The sequence below is a fragment of the Taurulus bubalis genome (genome assembly GCF_910589615.1).
Source record: "Taurulus bubalis genome assembly, chromosome: 16".
In the NCBI taxonomy this organism is placed as follows: Eukaryota; Metazoa; Chordata; class Actinopteri; order Perciformes; family Cottidae; genus Taurulus; species Taurulus bubalis.
In genome coordinates, this window is record NC_136604.1 from 555,257 (window position 1) to 573,357 (window position 18,101).

General features: G+C 42.3%; 1 protein-coding gene across 3 annotated transcripts in view; it reads left to right on the plus strand.

Moving 5' to 3' along the window:
* Nucleotides 1-18,101, plus strand: part of LOC306748434 (protocadherin Fat 3-like) — a gene marked incomplete at both ends in the record, with an annotated part of 98,467 nt that overhangs the window by 33,865 nt on the left and 46,501 nt on the right. For all 3 annotated transcript variants that reach the window (XM_079231599.1, XM_079231601.1, XM_079231600.1), the window contains 4 exons: nt 2,199-2,513; nt 3,462-3,672; nt 5,667-5,735; nt 8,198-8,337. In XM_079231599.1, the coding sequence (XP_079087725.1) occupies nt 2,199-2,513; nt 3,462-3,672; nt 5,667-5,735; nt 8,198-8,337 (735 nt within the window). The remainder of the gene's footprint in view (nt 1-2,198; nt 2,514-3,461; nt 3,673-5,666; nt 5,736-8,197; nt 8,338-18,101) is intronic.

Here is an 18,101-nt window from a genome sequence, read left to right on the forward strand (position 1 = left end):
AAAATACAATTAAAGGCCATGAATAAACATAAAGCGTCCCGGAGGAGAAAGTGGTTATCAAACAAAATAGAACTCAACACGGTAAAGTCCAGGGTATGGGGTCCTCCTCCCTTCCTCCTCCAGCAGGTGTCTCCTCCTACTCGTCCAGCTCCTTCCTCCTTGTGCTCTCCGTCTGTCCTCTTTCAAGCCTCCCAGCCCTGCCTCCATCAGGGGCCTTCAGCACCTGCAGCTGGGTGTGGTGAGGCAGTCTGGGAGATGTAGTGTATTTTAATTAATATTTTGTGGTGTGGGCGCTGCTCAGTTGGAATGTAGCGTTCCTCCACAACCTGTCCCCTTGTGATGCCACAGTATATATATATATATATATATATCTATATATATATATATATATATATATATATAGATATATCTATATATATATATATATCTATATATATATAGATATATATATATATATATATATATATATCTATATATATATATATATCTATATATATATATATATATATATATATATTGATCAGGTAGTAAATATAATATATATATATATATATAGAGAGAGAGAGAGAGAGAGAGAGAGAGAGAGAGAGAGAGAGAGAGAGAGAGAGAGAGAGCAATGCAAACTGTAAATGGTATTGGGATTTATTAAATGTCTGGACTTTCCTTCACTAACCCTAAATATGTGTTTCTTTACTTTATGTAAAATGGTTGATCAAAGCGGTATTTTAATAACATTTTGAGTTCTCAGCTATGTAATGAAACATTGATCTGCTCACTCAGGTCTAAAGATAACTTAACAGACTGCAACCGAGTGTGTCTGGATGTCCAATGTGTTGCCATAATTATCTGTGTTGAATCTCATTTAATACTGAAACAATAAAATGAACTGTGGCTCTTCCCTTTACGGTTGCTGAGGTTGCATTCGTACACCGGTAGACATGTTACAGAGTGAAGGGAATCACTTTGTAATATTGTATTTGATGGATCAAAGCTAGACAAGCATGTTTTTTGCTCTCTCTTATTTCCTATGAGTATGTTCTCTCCACCCCCTTTGGCCTTCCATAGACAGCAAGACATTTTGGAGATAACTCTTTTTTCACAATCACTGCAGTTCCTCATGTCTGACATTTTCTAAAATGACAGATGGTATGCTTAAATGAAGGCAGCCATGAGCACAGGGGAAATGAACTGCTGCTGTGTCGTGAATCTCTGACAAGCCGAAAAACTGATTGCACTTCTGACAAAATTAATATAAATTTAGGAAAAGGAGAAAAGCCTGTCTCTTATCGGCTAGCTCCGCCTCCCAGTGATCACCTTCTTCATCATTTCAGCAGCTACAGAAGCAGCTGTCCAAACAGAGGAAGACAAATCCTTTCTTTGCATCGTATTAGTCAGAGACTTACAGAGAATAGCAGCACATAGATGTCACTGGTGCTGTGGTTAGCGTGGAATAGTGGAAGGGTTTTACAAAGTCAATACATTCTATTTCTTCTTTTTACTTTTCATCATTCATGTTATGACTCTCAGAGTGACACATGTCGGTGGGCTGCAACTAACAATATTTAGTATTTTAGATTAATCTGCTGATAATGTTCTTTAGCCTGTAAAATGTCAGATGAAACTGTTCATCATGGTTTCCCAAACTACAAGGTGGATGTCTTCAGATGTCTTGTTGAAAACTCAAAGATGTTCAGTTTACAATAATCTAAACCAGAGAGCCAGACAACTGTTGAGCACCATCATGTATGAGAGACCATTATGTATGAGAGACCATCATGTAGAGACCATCATGTATGAGAGACCATCATGTAGAGACCATCATGTATGAGAGACCATCATGTATGAGAGACCATCATGTATGTGAGACCATCATGTAGTAGAGACCATCATGTATGTCTCTGGCGTCAAACTGCCTGCTTTGGGGTTCGGATCCAGGATCCAGTCCCTGAAAGCCACTCTTTGTATGCGACTTTGGCTTAGTGGTTATCATGCCCGTCTTTCAATCAGAGGATCGGTGGTTCGAGCCCTGGCTCCGCTAGTCCATGTCGTTGTGTCCTTGAGCAAGACACTTAACCCCAAACTGCTCCCCGTTGCTGTGTCTGTGGTGCATAGAGCAAACATCTAAGTCGCTTTGGAAAGAAGCGTCAGCTAAATGAACTGTAATGTGAGTTTAATTAAATCTCTCAATGCCCCTGCAGGTGCTGGTGTCAGATGGTGGCCCCAGTCCCAGGCAGAGTACAGTGTGGGTGATGGTTCAGGTCCTGGATGAAAATGACAACAAGCCCACGTTTCCTGAGAAGGTCTACCAGGTTAAACTTCCAGAGAGAGAGCGGAGGAAGAAGGGCGAGCCTATCTACCGGGTGTTTGCCTACGACCGCGATGAAGGGCCCAACAGCGACCTCTCCTACAGCATCGTGGACGGAAACGAGGAGGGCAAGTTCTTCATCGACCCCAAGACTGCAGTGGTATCTTCACGCAAGGCCTTCACTGCAGGGAGCTACGACATTCTGACTGTACGCATGCCTTCAAGTATTAGGCCTGATCGCCAACGTCTGTTCAATACTCATGCCTTCACATCTTAAGAGTGCATGGATTTAGTGTTTTCTCCTTGTATTTGGTATTAAATCAGTTCAGTTCATGGAAGAAACCTGCTTGATGCAAAGATACACATTCTGGTTCTGGATATAGAACTATTTTCAGGACTATTTTCAGGCTTCATAACTCGAAGGAAACACTGACAGCTGCAGGGTTATTGTGTCTGCTTTGTGATCATTGAACTGAAATGTTTATTTTGGGAATGCGCACAACTAAAGATTAATATCAAGATAAGGACATTAAGCTGCTTTATTACCAGATCTTAGTCACAATCTAGTTTCAAGAAATTTACTATTGTGTACTTGAATATTGAATGTGCCTAAATCATAAAACAAACAGTGGGAGGAGGTGGGGCAGGACTACGTAGTATCAGAGCATCATGCTAATCTTTTTGTCAACTCAACAGATGCGCCTTTCTGTCCTCAAAAATCATTCGGTATCTGTTTGCAAATGTTAAAAGTTGACTCATTATGCACTCAGGTCACCTCGAAATGTATCCCAGTATCTTTCAAATGAAATCCATAACGGACAGTTCAGAACCTACCAACCTCCTGCGTGTAGCGAGGGTGAGGATGAAGAGGCACATGCAGGAGACGGCACACTCTTGTAATACATGTGTACGTCTCCGAACTGTCACCATACTGTAGCTGTCGTTTTAAAAACATTGGCATTGTACACTATCTTGGGGTTTATGTAATCCCATGAAATGAACATGCTAGTTTGGCTTCGGTGTTGACAAATGTCCCTTCAAATTGCATCAGAACAGGATTTTCAATACCCAGAAATATCACTGCATCTTTATTCTTTGTTTTACTACATGCTATGTTTGTGTGCTGACTTTACAAAGTAACGTCTGTGCTCTTCAGATCAAAGCCACAGACAACGGGCGCCCTCAGAAAGCCTCCACAGCTCGCCTGCACATCGAGTGGGTTCGTCGTCCTCCTCCCTCAGCTGCCCCGGTGCTCTTCGATGAGCCATTCTATAATTTCACTGTCATGGAGAATGACAAAGTGGCAGAGATTGTGGGTGTGGTCTCCCTGCAGCCGAGCTCCGCCCCCTTGTGGTTTGACATCACAGGTAAAATGTCCTATCCTTTGTAAAGTGGTGTGTGTCGGTGTTTGTATGAGGTGCAGCTCAGACACTGCAGCCTCGCTGCATGATCTGTATGCTCGGCCCATCTCGGTCACCATGGTGACAGGGCTGTATGGCCTGTAGGAAAGGTGATGACAACAGGTGACAGAAGTTGTCAGTCTGTAGAGAACTCTTAAGGATGAATTCAGGATCAAACCTTAACAAACATATCTTCATGATTCCTGAGACTCTTTTGTCAAAGGGACTCTTCTCTTGAAGAGATTAAGTGTTATTTATAAGTATTATTCATGACTTATTCCGTTCCTTTCATAATGTCCCTGCTTAGAGGAGGCACTGGCTCACTCTCAATAAAGAACATTCAGACAGATTTTAAAGCCAGTGTGACATTCCCCTATAAATGGGAAATGCCCAACATGGAGCACTTAAATCCCTTGGATCTGTTCACTTGCACCCTCTTGAAGAGCTTAACAGGATTATGTCATGCACAGCTCTAAGCATGTATGCTGAAGACTCTGGTGTGTTAAAAGTGATTTCATAATTCTCATAATCAGTACTTTTGATTCTAATTCCATTAGTTTGTAATGCCATTCAATACTATATGTACACTGACAGTTCCCCAACCGTGATGCCTGCAGTCTGGGCTCAAGTCAGTCCACACTGTATGCATGGAGCTGAAGACACTTCTGGCTCTCATAGTTCTGTCCAGCTCTCTCTCTCTCTCTCTCTCTCTCTCTCTCTCTCTCTCTCCCTCTCTCTCTCTGTCCATCTCTCTCTCTCCCTGTCCATCTCTCTCTCTCCATCTCTTTCTCTGTCCATCTCTCTCGCTCTCTCGCTCTCTGTCCATCTCTCTCTCTCTCTTTCCATCTCTTCCAACCTTTCTGTGGGATCCCAGCTTTATTTGATATTTGCATTAACAAGAGAATATGAATCAACGTTGATAATATTTGGTCAACCTCCCAGAAGCCATTTGGCATTACACGGTAAAACGTAACACTGTGCAACACCAATAATGCAATATGAAGATCAAATACAAAATATATATTTATAAACACATCTGTGAATAATATATAGAATCACATTAATTAAGTGATTAATTCTATGTGATTACATGTATAATTAATGTAAAGCCTCATATACTCGATGCCTAATTTAAAGCAGAATACGGATATGAGTGGTTGCTTATGATCCAGTGTGAGAATTTGTATTGAGAAAAAGCTTTAAAGTATAAAATAACTAGAAATAATTGATGTGGAAATAAGCTGTGTTTATTTGAGTCTTTGTTATTCTGAGATCATAGAACAGGTCAGGTCTTTGTCTCCTTATCACTAGACGGCTAGTTTGGACTGTAAGAAACATTTTTCTCAATGTCTAATTTACCAACAGGTTGCTTGTGAGTCTATTTTATACATAATGTTTACCCGTGGTCTTTTTGTTTTAAGAAAAAGGCATCCAGTAACGCAGCTTGAGCTTGAGCGCTTAATGGGCCAGAGCCGCTGTTCCTTTACCAGGAACCCAAGAGTAAATAATGCCGGCCTTTAGTCACGGGACTATACTTGTGAAAAGACACTGCATGTGACGAGTGTATAAGTACGCCAGCGGGGTTGTTGACGCGGCATGGCGTGTAGCTTGATGCCACGGACCAAGCGCCGTTATTTGACTGAGAATGTGCTGCAAATTGAACACTTTCCTTTGCCATAAATTGTAAAATGTTTGAAATTGCTTGTCATGCACTTAAATTCACAAAGATTAGTGTAGTTAAATCCCAAGAGAACAAAATATTTTTCAGTGACAAACTTCCTAATATGACAATGTTGGTAATAGCTACTTTAGGATGTTGTTTTTCAGTCGCCATGTACCAGTACTCTGATAGAGGTTGAACTCATCAGAAGCAGCTGCTGTCCCCGTCTTGTCTCCTCACCTCTTTGCCTGTCTGTCCTTCCTGTCTCTCTCCTCTCTCCTTAATGCTTCATGCCTGGAAGGTCCCAGGTCTTTCCGTGAGATGTTCTATATACTGCAGAGTGCTTGTGCCAGGAACTGTTCCTCAGAAGGTATATCCTTTCCAACTTCCCTCTACTTCCTTTTCTTTTTTCCTTTCCTTTTCTTTTCAGTTTCCTTTCAGTTTCCTTGTTTCAGTTTCCTCGTTTTCATTGCTGCTCATCACCCCCATGCTTCTGTGTTTGTGTGTCTGACATCTGTGTTCGGGTTTATTTTTGTGTCAATGTGTGTGTGTTTCACATGTACGGACTTAATTGCAGCCAAGGTTCACTGAAGGGTTGAAGGTTTGGTAAATGGGTATCACAACCTTTGTATTTGCTCCCATGGCAACGACCACCGCGGTTACCAGGGTGACAGCTCTGTTAATGACCTCTTGTTAGCAGCACCTGCACACACGCTCCTCATGTCATTAACGCCTGGCCTTATGCAGCGCTGGTCAGAGGAACCTCCTCCTACGCACAGCACAGCCTCCAGCAGCCTGGACATCTCTGAGCTGTGTGGACATGATGATGAGTCTCTAGAGTAAAGCCATGGATACATGCAGCAGACTGTGTGTTCATTCTCTCACACTGTCACTAATCTACCTAAGATCATACTTAATTCTGATTGGCTGGGCAAGAAAGATTGGAAGAAGGAAGGCCATGTTTTCACTTAAAGACATGAATTCCATGTAGTACAGCAAAAGGTTAACGTGGTTGCTTCTGTCTCTCAGCGGGTTAAGGTGAGACGTCGCCATGTTTATTGTGAGGCAACTGTCCAGTTGAGCCAGTCTGAACAGAGCAGAGGGTTTCTTGTTGTTGGATGTGCTGTCTCTGTAATTTGACGTCAGCAGACAGGCCCTCCTCTTCTTTAAGTGTATGATCAGGTTGGATGGCTTACATGGCAGCTTGAAGCAGTCCAGTGTGTACGGGTTAGTGGCCTGTAGTGGTGTGTTGTAGATTACCAACTAAAACCTGTGAAGGGCAACGAGGATTGGTGTGATGTGAAAGTTCCAATACCAGAATATAGTTCTTTGCAATAATCAAATCTGGAGCAGATAAAAGCATGGATGATCATTTCTAAGTCTGCAGAGGAAAATAATGGCCTGATCTTGGTAACTTGAAAAAAGGAACCCTGACAGAGGAGAGACTAGACATGCTGCTAGTGCTGGGGCTAGAGCGCATTCAGCGCTATGCTCTCTTCAGCGATGCAGGTTTGAATCAATGTCTGAAATCAGTTTTTCACTTGGCAGCTCCTGTCACGTAAAAATCTCAAGCTCTCAAAGCAAACCACAGCCAGTGTTTGCTTTGTCCCTTCTGGGCTACGGTAGAATAATGGCTGAGCAACATGGAGGACCTCCATTTGCCTCTGACCGCTCATTTCAGCAGAGCTGCTTCACTGCAAGAGCTGAGATCAGAGAACTGGGAGGAAGATGGCCCACTAACAGACAATCAGAGGACATAAAGGCACACACACACACACACACACACACACACACACACACACACACTCCTCACAGACATGCACAACATAGACATCCAGTTCTTTTTCTACAGAGGACACCCAGTGCAGCTCAGATTAAATTAATCTTTTCAATAAAAAAAATGTAAAAAGCTGATCAGACATACACATGTGTTAAACCTGTCGGGCGAATGTTTCCTTTGAGCACAGAGAGGAACAGGCACAGGCTCATCAGTTTGCTGTGCTGTGGTTTGGTGTGGTGGGCTTCGTCTTGTCAGCAGCCGTCCCCCCCTCATCTGCACCATCACCTCCACAGAATACCAATGAAGAGTGTGTGCAGCTATGGTCTCCAGTCATGTGCCAGTATACAGGCAAAACAGCCATTTGAATGCTGTTTATGTCATATCAAAACTAATGTTCGGCCATTTCAGCACATGAATGAAAACCATTGGTCCATAAATACTTTCTGGTTTATGTGTTTTCACATATTCATCATAACTTGAGGGATATGTATTGAGAGTCTGTCTGTATGACTGACTGTGTGTGCACCTCCCTCCTCTCTCCTCTCTCCTCTCTCCTCCCTCCTCTCTCCTCCCACCTCCCTCCTCCTTCTCCTCCCACCTCCCTATCTCCTCTCTCCTCTCTCCTCCCTCCTCTCTCTCCTCCCTCGTCCCTCCTCTCTCCTCTCTTCTCTCTCTCCTCCCTCGTCCCTCCTCTCTCCTCCCTCCTCCCCCTCCTCCCTCCTCCTCTCTCCTCTCTCCTCCCTCCTCTCTCCTCCCACCTCCCTCCTCTCCTCCCTCCCCCCACCTCTCTCCTCCCACCTCTCTCCTCCCACCTTCCTCTCCTCCCTCCTCTCCTCCCTCCTCCCTCCTCTCTCCTCTCCTCCCTCCTCTCTCCTCTCTCCTCCCTCTTCCCTCCTCCCACCTCCCTCTCCTCCCACCTCCCTCCTCTCTCCTCCCTCCCCCCACCTCTCTCCTCCTACCTCTCTCCTCCCACCTTCCTCTCCTCTCCTCCCTCTCCTCCCGCCTCTCTCCTCGCTCCTCTCTCCTCTCTCCTCCCTCCTCCCGTGGAGCAGGTGGGAACAGTGACAGCGTGTTTGACGTGGAGAAGGCTGTGGGCACCATCGTCATCGCCAAGCCTCTGGATGCTGAGCAGCGGTCCTTCTACAACCTGACGGTGCAGGCCAGCGACGGCAGCAGCACTGCATACACACAGGTAACCTGTGCTCCATGCTGATGTACCAGATACCAAAAAGGAAGAACATTTGCTCAAAGTCTGAATGAGAAAACGTCTGAAAAAAATAGACATCATTATTTGTTATAATGATTTTGTTGTTGTTGTTATTAGCAATACGTTACCCAACAGAAATACTAAATGTCTGTGGTCCGCGCCCGCCTCGATGTGGAATATGATGTTTCCGCAATGTTTCTATTAATAGCTCTGCGAAAAAACGGCACAGAAATATGATTCAGATGTTGCTGGACGCTGCAGACATACAGAGTACACAGTACACACACAGAGTACACAGTACACATACAGAGTACACAGTACACACATACAGAGTACACAGTACACACACAGAGTACACAGTACATACATACAGAGTACACAGTACACACATACAGAGTACACAGTACACACATACAGAGTACACAGTACACATACAGAGTGCACAGTACATACATACAGAGTACACAGTACACACATACAGAGTACACAGTACACCTACACAGTACACACATAAAGAGTACACACTACACATACAGAGTACACAGTACATATATACAGAGTACACAGTACACATACAGAGTACACAGTACATACATACAGAGTACACATACAGAGTACACTGTACACACATACAGAGTACACAGTACATACAGAGTACACAGTACACATACAGAGTACACAGTACATACATACAGAGTACACAGTACACATACAGAGTACACAGTACACATACAGAGTACACAGTACATACATACAGAGTACACAGTACATACATACAGAGTACACGTACAGAGTACACAGTACACATACAGAGTACACAGTACATACATACAGAGTACACAGTACACATACATGTTGTTCTTGTTCTGAAAACTGTTCTTGAAAAAAAAAGCTGAAACATGGCCATTGTGACAACAAAAATTTCTTTTTAGTACATATTTTGACTCAAATATATAGTACATATTTTGTTTGAAAACAAAAAACGTTGTAATATAAATGTTTCATTTGCACACCCCATGAAGCTGGGTCTGTAGTATGAAGCCATTCCTCAGTCCCATTGCATCTCAGTCTCTCTCTCATTTTGATGAAAGTAGTGACAGACAACACTTCTACTCAAAAAACGATAATACAAAATTTGGTATGTATCTACCATTTTATTCATATATTCCACGGCTTTTAGAAAGAAAGAATGAGATAAAGCTTGCTCTGACATCAGGGTTCTATGCTTTGATCTCAAGGTTCTATGCTTTGATCTCAAGGTTATATGCTCTGATCCTCAGGTTAACGGTAATTTGGGGGAAAATGACTTCCAGGGCACACTTTGTTGTCTCCCTTCTCCCTGAGATGGGACCCGGTCCGTGACAATATTGCGCAATAAAGGTTTGTGGCGCTGGACTAGAGGATGTAGAGGTAAATGCAGAATATTGTGATTCTCCAAACCTGCTTGGTGGAGTCTGTGTTCCACCAAAGTCCCGGATGTTGGTCTCATGATTCTTTTTTTATAAAGACAGATTTGATTTTGTAGCGAGTAACGAAGGTTTCAGGGGAAATGTATCGGAGTAAAAGTACCAGTTTTCTTTACAAAGTGTAGTGAAGTAAAAGTAAAAGTCAACAGAAATATAAATAGTAAAGTAAAGTACAGATATCCCAAAAAACGACTTAAGTACAGTAACAAAGTATTTCTACTTCATAACTGTACACCACTGCAGCACAGTGGTTGAAAATTACTGCCTTAGGACAATGGTGCCTCATTATATAGAGAGCTGAGATTGTTCTGCAAATGTTTAATACAACACATGAGTATGTATCATATGCGAGTGCCTTTAAAAAGGTGAATTTAATAAATAATGCAAAATTGAGAAAATGACCTCAGACCCCCAGAGGATTAAAACACAGTCCATGAACCAAAATGACTGCATGACATGAGATACAAAGAGTCCTCTGAACAGAGAAGGAACAGGCAGGCATGTGTCTCTTATACTCAAGCAGCTCATAGCATCTGACCTGATGAACACAAGAAATGGAAGAGATGGTCTTGTTTTATACTGCAGCTTACTGATCATCTTCAGAGATGACACGACTAGCCTGGACAAACCACATAGCAGATAATATCTCTGTTTGTGAAATATGGAAAAGACTTTTGATGGAGTTTGTGTCTTCACAACTGAACTGTTGTAATATGAATAATGAAATACCAATGATCATCACTGTCACAGAAGCAGTGGTTCCTCTGCAGCCTGTTCCCTGTTGGACCACCTGCACATGATAACAATTATGTACTGTGTCCATTTCTACTGCAGAACACATTGATATTATTTACTCATTATTTAGGTCTGTATTTATTGATAATCTGATTGTGAATTCATATTTATTTATATTAATAACCCCAATTATGATTATGGTGCATTTGAAGACTAGAAATGATTTAAATGTAAATTATGTAACTCATCAAACCCAACAATCAGCTTCACGTGAAAATGACGATACATTATGTAAAACGTGTTTTTTACTGACAGACAGAATCTGACTTAAACTGTATTAATAATAAAATGTATTAAGTAATAATAACAGCAAAGACAAATTGTGAATCAGATGAAGTAAGTATCTTGCTCAAGGACACATCGACATGAGCTAGTGGAGCTGGGGAAAGAACAGCCGATCCTCTGATTGAAGAACGACCTGCTCACCACTGAGCCACAGTCGCCCTATTGAGAAATATCCGATTTAGTTTGATCAGCTGCAGCGTCAAATCAATAACTAATATCCAATGTCGGCGGTAAAAAGACTTCCGTGAAGGCTGCTCTCATGTATCTATTCTCTCCTCAAGGAGTTCTATACCCCTAACTGTAAAGCGCCTAAAATAGCACAATGTCACATGACCTATGACATCATTGTTTGTTTCCTTCGCAAATTAGCATCACATAAGCCAGAGGGTTATACTGATCAAATTGGAACACACATTCATTATTCATCCCATGGCCAAGGACACAGCTGGCACTTTTCAGCTTGGGCCCTTATAATAATAATAATCATGAAGTCCACAGAAATATGTTAACCAAAATCACTCATGTTAATAACCTTATTCACTTTTATGAGGTGAACCTGTACAATTCAATCCAATGTATTCACCTTTAACAAATCCCATTTTACCACAGCTATAATGTTTTCGACACTGTGTTAGAGGCGTTGACGCAACTCTGTAGTCGTTGTCGAGGCCACAGTCTGTGGTGTCGTGTCTCTTGTTATTTTCAAACTTGAATTGCTACAAAACTGCCAATATGATGCAATCTTCATTCACACCTCTGCGACACAGTGTCAAGACGTATTTCAACTGGCATTTGGATTATAAAGCTTTTTACAATTGTATTTCTGCTCACACACAGAGATACAGAGACACACCTGTAAGAAGGGAAGAAGGCTCCCAGATGGAGAGTCAGCATGGCGTCATGCCGCCAGGGAACGTCTTCATGGTTGAGCAGCAGAAGGCCGACTGCTGCAGAAGGGTTTAAATTTAGACTCTTTGCCCGGCAGCGCTCAACTCCTGTCTACGATTCCCTTCCCTTCTCTTTATGTTTTCTCTGGCTAGGAATCAGTGCCAATCTCAGACCCTTTCTGGGTGTAGGTGAGGTGCACATTTTCACTCAAGTCTTACTCCTGCTGCTATTTTATACTTTGTAATCCTTAGATTTCAGTTGCTGTATTTTGGCAGGGATAGAGGCAGCCCAGTGACTCAGTGTTGAATGATGTCACCTCACAGTGTTGACACACTAAGCTGAACAACTGTGGATAATGACGCACAGTTTGGCACAGTCTCTTCTCGGGGGCATTTATGTTGTGGCTGGTGTGGCTTTTGACAAGTATAGTGATGGAAGGAGTAGTTGTGTGAAGAATGAAAATGGAAAGCATACGAGAGAGAAGTTCAGACACCACTGTTCACCTAGCCAATCTCTTTGGAAAGTGGATGTAATCATTTTGTGATCAGAGTTGCAAGATTAGAGGGTTTCAGATGTTGTAGGATCTGACAGGCTTTATTTGAAGCCAATTGATGCCCACAGGGATAGTCCTGCCAATTTACCAAGACACGGATCTCAGAACCGTGCCCGGACCCAGTAGTACAGCTGTTCACTGCTCCATGGATACAACATTCTAAAACCCAGAAATGTCATCACTTTAGAGAAATGTCAGATGTCCAATGCCTCTGTTATGAGGGTTTTTTGATTCAGACAAAAAATAAGAACAGTGGTTAGTAGTAAGTCTGTGACCACCTCATCAGCTTTATTTTGTTTGTTTTGGATCTTTCTGACGGAATGACGGGGCGAGTAAATCATGAGGGGAGTGGTCTGACTCTCCCTGTCCTGATGGAGCCAGTCCTAACTATAAACCTGAGTCAGCCCTAACTATAAACCTGAGTCAGCCCTAACTATCAAAGAGGAAAGTCTTAAGTCTACTCTTAAATGAGGTGACTGTGTCTGCCCCCCGGACTGAAAGTGGAAGCTGATTCCACAGAAGAGGAGCATGATAACTGAAAGCTCTGCTCCCATCCTACTTTTTAAGATTCTGGAAACCACAAGTAACCCTGCATTCAGTCAGCACAGCTCTCTAGTGGGGTAATATGGTACTATAAGGAAGTCAGTGGAGAGCAGCTAGTACAGGAGTAATGTGATATCTCTTCCAAGTCCTGGTTAGTACACGAGCTGCAGCATTCTGAATCAACTGGAGAGACCCAAGGGACTTAACAGAGCAGCCTGATAATACGGAGTTACAGTAATCCAGTTTTGATGTATCAAATGCGTGGATCAACTTTTCTGCATCGCTTTGAGACAGGATGTGCCTGATTTTTTTAATGTTCACGTGGGAGTTAAAGGACAAGTCCTAATCAAAGATGACTCAGAGATTCCTTACGGTGGTGCTGGATGCCAGAGCGATGCCATCAAGATAAACTATATCATTAGATAATTGATTTCTAAGGTGTTCTGGGCCGAGTAGAATAACTTCAGTCTTGTCCGAGTTCAGCAGCAGGAAGTTGCAGGTCATCCAGGTTTTGATGTCTTTAAGACACGCTTGAAGTTTGGCGACCTGGTGGGTTTCATCTGGCTTGATCCACAGATATAATTGAGTATCATCGGCATAGCAGTGAAAGTTTATGGAGTGTTTTCGGATAATATTGTCTAAAGGAAGCATATATAAGGTGAATAAAATTGGTCCAAGCACAGAACCTTGTGGAACTCCGTGACGAACGGCAGTGGTCATTGAGGCCTCATCGTTTACAAATACAAACTGAGATCCATCTGATAAATAGGACTTAGACCAGCTTAGTGCTGTAACTTTAATACCAATCAACTGGTCTAGTCTCTGTAATAAGATGTCATAGTCAATGGTGTTGAATGCTGCACTACGGTCTAGCAGTCCCCTATCTCCAGTTCCATGATTGATTTACTCTACTGTATATCACTTGAATGAAAGAATGTAAACACAGTCGCAGATTCCAATTGGTGAAATCTGACGTAGAACAAAGACAAACAAAAAAGCGTACATGTCTACGGAAGCACCGACTTTAACCCCTTGCATAAACTATAAACACAGTTTAAGAGAAATCATGTTGGATTTTCCTGTCATTTCTCAGCGTTCTTTGCCTCTCTTCTTTGCAACACCCTGCCCATTCCTACCTCCTCTTGCTCCTGGAAGAGACTACACTAGATCCTGACCTCTTTTCCCCCTGCTTTGCTTTTATCCTACTGCCCCTGGGCCCTTTTTCTCTTACCTGGCTTACCGAGTTAGCGGGCTAATTGTCAGGATAAGATGACGTAGGTCAGGCTTTCTCGGTATCTCAAAGCAAGCTTAGATGAATCACCATAGAAGGAACGATGTTAGTTATATTAGTTTTATAGGGAGAGAGTTCTTTCAGATCGCCAGGATCCATCCTTTACATTATCATGACTTCCTGTACGCGGCGATATAGATTTTGCCGGCAAGGGATCATTTATTTACGAGAGCTTCTCGAGCCGCGGATGTTGATCACCACAAGCGCAGCCGATCGTCCGTCTCAGACATAGACTATCACCCGCTGCATGCCGTGCTGTTCTTACATTTATTTAGCGCTTAAGAAACTTATGGATGTGTTGAAAGCACTCATAATTATATGACAATGTTATTAGTACACCATACATATCATTATTGTAGAACATGATTAAGGTGATCGTGATGAGAATACAGAGAATCACACACAATTTATTTTCACTGCTTCAATTGATGTAATTTCTGATTATGAATAATACATACATACTGATCCGCCCATACACATATTTAAACTCCTAGTTATATGGTAATCTACACATACATGTATATACACATATATAGTACATGATTCATACGTGCATACAGTACATATATAAGTATATATATATATAAATATATGAGTTTATTTGCCATTGTACTGTTAGAACATCGTGGTGTCAGTGCTCGATTATTATCCCTTCTGAAGAGGAGCGGGCGCGCGCATTTATCCAGATGACTGACGTCTGGCTAGAATTAACGAGACCGTTTCAGCGCGGATCAGCCGTGAAGAAACCCAGATAGCCTGATGTTAATCATCTCGCTAATTTAAGCTGGAGATTAGGACATTTGCTTGACTTTGTTTAGCCAGGTACGTGAAATAGGGCCCTGGTCTCCAGCCCTGGCCCATTACCGGAACCAGGGATGATAGCCTGCCACCCTTTCCCCGAAACTACAGTGGGCTGACACATTTTCAGAATAACTTGTTATATTGCTTCGCTCAGTGATTCATCAGAGATTTCTGGAGAAGAGGTTGAGGTGAGTTTTAAAGAAAACCTATTACGCTAATGTTTAGATTCACACTTTTCTACCTGTGTCTTCAGTGGATCAGCTGTTTAACAGCTGGGCGCGGCGCACTAACAGCGAGCTAGAGCAGACCTGCTTTCCATCGCGCCTTGGGTGGCCAAGCAGGGTGAGATGCGCTGTGGGGCGGGGAGGACAGCAGGTCCAAGTGTTATATAGGGGCTTAGCAGGCCCTGACAGCCCGCCACTGGTATTTTGTATACCTCCTCGAACATGTTTAATGTTATAAAACAAATATTTTTTCTCATACGGTCTGCCTACTGTAAGGGTCTGAGGGGCAGGGCAGTGGATGAGATTGATCATTGACATCAGGTGTGGGAAGAGACACACCTGAACAAGATCTCCTTGTCAGGGAGGTGAACAAAAGAAAGGGTCGCGGACTCGGGACGGACGTCATCGGTGTGCGACGAATCAAGTTTTGTGGAAAATCGGTGGACTTCGAGAGGAGAGCAGAATTTTGCGGTTCAGCAGCAACTGTACCGTGAATGCAGATAATATGGGTGACAGTACAGATGGCGAGAGAGATGGAATGCAATGGCAAGAAGCTAACAGAAAGAGGAGAGATTGGAGCGATAGTTCTGACCACTCCGGAAATGAGTTTGGCGAGGGGAGTAAAAAAGCGAAGTCTAATGGAGCAAGTGTGAGGAAAGAGGATGAAACAGCGGAATAGAAAGTGGTAGTTGCGTTCAAAAATGAAGGTGCTCACTGTCATCCGTTAAAACTGACCAAAGCTATTGAAAAGGAAATAGGGAAGATTAAGTTTGTCAAGTTCTTAAGCAACAGGCAACTGTTGATCTTTGCTACAGATCAAAGGCAAAGGGAGAAGATCCTCAAAGCGGAAACATTGAACGGAGAAAGGATCAGCAGTTATATTCCAGGGAGTGCTGCTAAACTGAGGGGTGTTATTCAGGATGTGCCACTGTCAATGTCAATAGATGAGATTATCCAGGAAGTGAAAGGAGGAAAGGTAGTGAAAGCTTCTAGACTGCAAATAAATCGAGATGGTAAGAAAACTGATAGCCTATCAGTGCTGATGGAGTTTGAAAAGGTCCTAGCCAAGAAAATAAGAATAGGATATATGAGCTATGATGTTAGAGAGTTTATTCCAGCTCCCTTAAGATGCTTCAAGTGCCAAAGAATGGGACATACGGCAGGGCAATGTAAGGGGAAGCAGAGATGTGCAAGATGTGGAGGCGAGCATGAATACGGAAAATGTGGCCAAAATGTAAAAATTAAATGCTGTAACTGTGGAGGTGAACACAGTGCTGCTTTTGGAGGATGCCCAATTCAAATGCAAGCAAAGGAAGTGCAGAAATATAAAATACTCAATCAGGTGTCCTATGCGGAAGCAGTTAAAAAGGGGAAGGAAAATGGAAAAGTTATACCCAGGGAAACAATCATGAAGGAAGCGGGGAAAAGACAACCCCTTGTGGACCTTCCCCCTGCCCCGATGCAGAGTCAAATAGAGTTGAATTCATGCATAACAGAGATAAATGAGGACACGCTAATTGTTGACAAAATGTGCTTTGTGGCCTTCATCTGTAAAACTATGAACTTGGCAATTCAACAAAAGAAAAAAAGTGATAGAATTAAGACTATTGTAGAGGCAGCTATAGAGATTCTGGGGATCAAAGAAGCTAAGGCAGATTTGATTCATAAAATGTTAAATCCTCCCAACTACGATGTTCAGGGTGATTAACCTCCTAATGGTGTTGCATATCCTACGTATATGCCAGAAGTTTAATAGCAAATGGGCAAGAGTTCAAGAAGGTGGTGGCTGATCTGAAAGATATGCCAGATGTTATTTGCATTCAAGAAACTTGGCTAAAGCCACAATTGGACTTTGTATTTCCAGGGTACAGCTCTGTCAGATGTGATAGAACTGGGAAACAAGGTGGGGGGTGTGTAACATTTATTAAGGAGGTACTAGCATTTAGGAAGATTAATGTTCCAGAGCAGTATGAATGTGTTATGATAGAAGTATGCAGTCCCAGAGGAGATATCAAGATGGTGAACTTTTATAATCCTTGTAAAAAGCCATCTTTGGAAATGTTTCACGAGATGTCAGGAAATACTGGGAAAAGAGAAATTTGGTGTGGAGATTTTAATGCTCATAATACACTGTGGTGAAGTGATTGCACGGATTTCAACGGAAGGGTAGTTGAAGAATTTATAGAGGAAAGAGCATTAATTTGTCTTAATGATGGAAGAGGCACTAGAGTAGATGTTACTTGAAATTCAGTATCCTGCTTAGATCTCACCTTAGTCTCAGGAAATATGAGTAAGTTGTGTGAATGGAATATAATGAATGACTCTAACATAGGGAGTGATCATTACCCAATAGTATGCTCATTAAATTGTTGTATCTTTACACAGAAGGGTAAGTCAACAGAAAGAAAAAGGTGTTTTCCTAAAGCTAATTGGGGAATATTTAAAGAATATTGTAGGAAGGCATGTGAAGATATAACTATTGAAGGGGATGTGGACAGCTGCGCGGGAGTAGTCACCTCCATGATTATTGGTGCTACATCAATATGCATTCCTAAGAGTAAGGGGAATGGGAAAAAGAAAATGGTTCCATGGTGGAATGAGGAATGTAAAAATGCCATTAAAGAAAGAAATTGTGCCTTCAGAAAGGTAAGAAGCCTCCTGACTCAACATAATTTGATCGACTATCAAAGAAAGAGAGCGATAGTTCGGAACGTAATTAAGTCAGCCAAGAGGAATGCCTGGAAGAAATTCTGCTCATCTATTGGAAGAGAAATACAGGTGCGTGATGTTTGGGCAATGATCAATAAAATGAGTGGGAAAAGGAAATCAGGTATAATCCCAGTTTTGATACACGGAGAATATCGGGCAATTACAAATAAGGAGAAAGCTGCGTTATTGGGGAA